Source organism: Hyperolius riggenbachi, chromosome 11, assembly GCF_040937935.1.
Source record: "Hyperolius riggenbachi isolate aHypRig1 chromosome 11, aHypRig1.pri, whole genome shotgun sequence".
Classification (NCBI taxonomy): Eukaryota; Metazoa; Chordata; class Amphibia; order Anura; family Hyperoliidae; genus Hyperolius; species Hyperolius riggenbachi.
The window spans coordinates 46,334,104-46,338,544 of NC_090656.1; the positions used below are offsets into that span (position 1 = coordinate 46,334,104).

The 4,441-nt window shown below is 44.3% G+C and overlaps 1 protein-coding gene across 1 annotated transcript in view; it reads left to right on the forward strand.

Annotated features, from left to right (window-relative positions):
* The first annotated feature begins 3,285 nt into the window (after positions 1-3,285).
* Positions 3,286-4,441, forward strand: part of LOC137537797 (uncharacterized) — a 6,285-nt gene continuing 5,129 nt past the window's right edge. Inside the window, exons 1-5 of the mRNA XM_068259759.1 lie at positions 3,286-3,362; positions 3,499-3,532; positions 3,630-3,689; positions 3,803-3,862; positions 3,959-4,378. Of these exons, the coding sequence (XP_068115860.1) occupies positions 3,302-3,362; positions 3,499-3,532; positions 3,630-3,689; positions 3,803-3,862; positions 3,959-4,378 (635 nt within the window). The 5' untranslated portion in view covers positions 3,286-3,301. The remainder of the gene's footprint in view (positions 3,363-3,498; positions 3,533-3,629; positions 3,690-3,802; positions 3,863-3,958; positions 4,379-4,441) is intronic.

The following is a 4,441-nucleotide window of genomic DNA, read 5'->3' on the forward strand; positions in this document are numbered from 1 at the left end:
TTGCTTTTATAGAGAAATGCAATTTTTCCTCTCAAGCGATTTACTGGAAATTATTTTTGCAAGTTGCTCTGAAAGCTTATCAGTCTAAATGTGCTGCTATGTAGTCCTTCAGATGTGGAAAACAAGAAAGATTGCATGGTGACTAAATTACAGCTGGTCACAGTATGCGTAATTTGCTGAGGATGCATTTTCCCTGTCTGAACAAAATCTGGTTGTCTTAGTCCTTTTGGCCAAAAAGAAAACTTACTTCAAAAAACTGAACACCAGTCAAACCACTAAATCTGAGAAATACCGGTATATGTGAAGTTACCTAATAAATGATTTTCAAATCTATTTGGACACTTATGACCTGCTAGGACCCCTCATCAAACAGCAGAGCTATGCAGGTGACCTCACTTTTCTACTTTGCAGTAATTTGGTCCCCTTGCCTACTGAGAGGCCCATGAAGATGTTAGTGGTGAACTGTGCACACCTTCAAGTCATCCTTTTTACCCGATTTGAATACCCACACCCTGCCCACCACATAGCAGCTTTATACGCATTGTGTCATGGAATGTTGCATTTTGGCTGTAAACCAGGACTTTGAATAAGCAAGCTCGGACAGTGCCCAACTTGTTTCAGAATCAGAATCATTTATTTCGACAAGTACAAAGCAGTTGTACCTGGAATTGGTTTTGACTTATATAGGCTCTGGAAAGGGGGTGGGGGAGAGTTGGATGGGGAGAGAGGGGAAAATGTCTGAAAGCCAAGAGCCGAGGCTGCCATACTGTGGAGCTACCAGTTGCACTTGGCAATCATCTGTTATCCCTAAGGAGACCTCGAAGGGGCGGGGACAGAGGAAGGCGAAGTTTCAGCAGTGATAATAACCCAGTTCTTCAGGAAAGAAACCTGCGATGATGGCTGATGCTGCTTTATGCTAGGTACACACCATACAATTTTGTGTTAGATAGGTGGTTCAATAGATAATTTCCGACATGTCCGATCTTATTTTCGAATCGATTTCTCATAGAAGTGATTGGAAATGGATAAGAGAAGATAACAAAAACGAATCGGAAATCGATTGGAAAATCGAATCAGAAATTGATCGGACGAAAAATTTACCGAAAAAAAAAAAACGCATCGTGTGTGCCCAGAATGAGATCCAATTGCTGGCAATGCTGCCCAAGGTGTTCCGGTTCATAAGGTGCAGTAGTGTTCATTTTTGTGGTGGGTCCCGACTCCTGGGCAGCATTCGGCAGGGCTGGTCGAGATAATCTGGCTGTTACAGAAGCATCCAACCGTGGTGTCCCTTACTTCCAGATTAGCTGTTGGCATCATGGAGGGGCTGAACTAAAGATGTCCTTGCTGGTGTGGAGCAGCAGCAGATGATGGATGAATGCATGGGGCACTCAGCGAAGCAAAAAATGCCCCAAACGACGCAGTGTCTTCTGACCTCAGTGGAGTCCCGACCTCCTGGGTAGCAGCGGTGGACTCCAAAAGGCCTATACCTGCACAGACAATGGAGGCAAGAGGGTAAAATCTCCAGGTCCTGAACTCCCCACAACCCGCACCAATGTACCAGGCTACACCGCACTGGACAGGGGGGGGGGGGGGGGGGGAGGGGGTGACAGGTGAATTTGTAGAGAAAAGGGAAGAAAAGAAAAAAAAAAAAAAAGCCAGAATCCTGTGGCAGTGGCTGCCAATTAAGGCCCTATCTTCCTGAACGGCAGTTTTATGCTACGTACACACATGCGACAACGATCGTTCGTTGAGGACGACGAACGAACTTTTAATTGATAAAAGAACGACCTAAGTAAAGTTAGTTTTAAAAGGTGTGTAACGATCTGATCGTTAGAACGAACGTTACATCACGTAAAGCAACTATTGCGCCTGCGCATAAAAATGAGAAGTTTCACGGAGAAATTGGGAAATGCGCATGTCAAGCCTAGTACGAACGACCGTTTCCAACGATGTACTACTTTTGCAAACGATCGTCGTTGGTTAAAATCCGCCGAGACAGAACTTTCTTTTGTAGCGATTTGGCTCGTTCGTCGTTTGCCTTAATAGTCGGTGGTTCGTTTTTTGTAACGATCGTCGTTGGTAAAGATCGGGGAACGATCGTTACAAACGACTATAGTCGCATGTGTGTACGCACCTTAAGACTTGCTTCTTGATTGCAAACTCCTAGCAGTTCTGGGATCCTATTGAGTATACTGTGCACTCTGTGTATTGTGAAGTCATTTTGAATGGACATTCAGAAGGTTTGTCTTACACACCCTGCTGTATTAACAATAGGTGGCTTGTACCATCTATTGTTTTTCCTTGAAGGCATAATGCAAACTCGTTTTTACTATTTCACAAAGAGATTGTGCTTCAAAAGTTTTGATAGTTTCAAACATTTTTTTTTAAAAGGTGTGATTACAAAAGTTGCACCTGACGGATCCACAATCTAGTGTCAAATCATGAAGTAACCCTTAAAGTGTAACTGTCGGGTATAAAATCAATTCTTTATTTTTATCTGGTAAACAAGTAATAAGGATGCTAACCAGGCAATCCAAAAGTTAAAATCTTACTTTTCTTACCCATAAAACATCATTCCCCAGTTTCTCTGGCTCTTATTTGGTACATCTGCCACACAAAGGAAGTAGCTGGGTTGTCTTTTTTTGCGTCTTTATTTCCCCTCAGGATTTAACTAATGCAGCCTGATTGGCTGAAGCCTCTTTCCCTCCCGCTTTCCCCTCCCACACCTCTGTTCCTCTCTGATTGGCCAATATTTCTTATGCTGATACAACACACTTTCCTGTCAAATCCATGGCAGCATACTATGGGTTAACCCCGCCCCTCGACCAATCAGGACTGGTATCTATAAATCTTTCCACCCCAACATGGCTCCCTGCTTTTTTTCCTTTGTCCGAACTGTCAGGACTGGTCGTACATTTCAAAGTACAAGGTTTTTATTTTTTTGCCTTACCTGACTGTATTTATGCAGTCTCCGTGCAGGGTGCCTCCCCTCGCGCGAAGCTCCCTCTGAGAACCTCTAAACGAGAGTGTGAGTGGAGACCCCCCTGTCTGCTGATCTCTCCGGGGAGGAGTGGTTGAAGCCACATACAGTGTACTTGGCAGCAGCATGGCTGCAATGCAGCTTCGCTTGGGTAGAACTGGCACCAGGGAGCTGAGGCTGGCTACTTCCTAGGAGGGCGTGTACTCCTCGCTCTGTGCACTACACAGACCGGAGACAGAGTATCATAGAAATCACATGACTGGGGCTTCCAGGAAGTGGGCGGAGCTATGACGTCATCCACTCAGGAAGCATAAAGACACTATGGCTGCTCATAGTAGATGCTGCTGGCTGGGAGGAAAGCGTGCTGCCTCTGCTGGGAAATGTAAGTGCTATGGATTCTATTTTCTACTCTTGTTGGCGATTAGCTGTGCTACTTTCTTTGAAGCAATAGGTGGAGAGTGGTTAGCGCTGCAGGCTCGCAGTAATGTTCTTCTTTTGTTGTTGTTTATTTTTTGCAGTATCCTCCTTGTGCTCCGTCGCAGGGAAAGTCAGGTACTTTATATTTGCATAACACATTTGTCTTATGGCTGAGGGGATGTATCAGTTGTGGATTTTGATTATGCTGGGCTTTATTTTTTGTCTGTTACAGCACGCCGGTTTCTAGAGACGTAGATGTATATTACCTCATCTGTGTAGCTGTGGTTTTCAGGTATAGTTTGTCTGTTCAGTTGTCAGCATCTATAAAGTTGTGTGTCAGGGATGTGTATATACATATATATTTTTTTTCCCCCAGCTCATGGTGCACCATTATTTTGTTTGTAGCTTTACGGAGAAAATAATGGAAGGTTCTACCGGTGACAGAGATCAGCACATTGATAATAGGTAAGGCCGTAGACAGGTAGGTATTTAGGTAGGAATAATAGAGGCGAGGGGTTTGACTGTGGGACTCATACACGAATGTGTATTTTGTCTTCCCAGCCCTCAAGATAGAGCATCCACTTCCTCATCTTCTGGTCATAAAACATCAGCAAAATCCAGTAGAGCTCCGCAGAAAAACCCGCAAAACCTTACTAATATGCCAGATAAGAAGTACTGCTGGGCATGCGGGGAAAAAACAATGCCTGGGAAACTTGTGTGTATAGACTGTTTCTATTGTTTCCCCATGGAGGAGGAAAATCAGCAGCAGGACTTGCCAACACTAATTAAAGAGATAGTCCAGCAATCTTTAGAAGAACGCACGGCAGCGTCTTTGCCGGACAATCGATCCATAGGTGGAGGCGCAAGTATTACTGATACGCTGCCCTCACTGGAAGAGGTGGAAGTGGAGGAGGAGTTTTCGATAGGTTTCGATTTTGCACTTGTTGACCCTTTCATAAGATCAGTCAGGGAAGCCATACAGTGGGAAGAACCCCAGGAACTTCAAGCAAAGAAAATGAAATACTATCCGCATTTAAAAAAGAA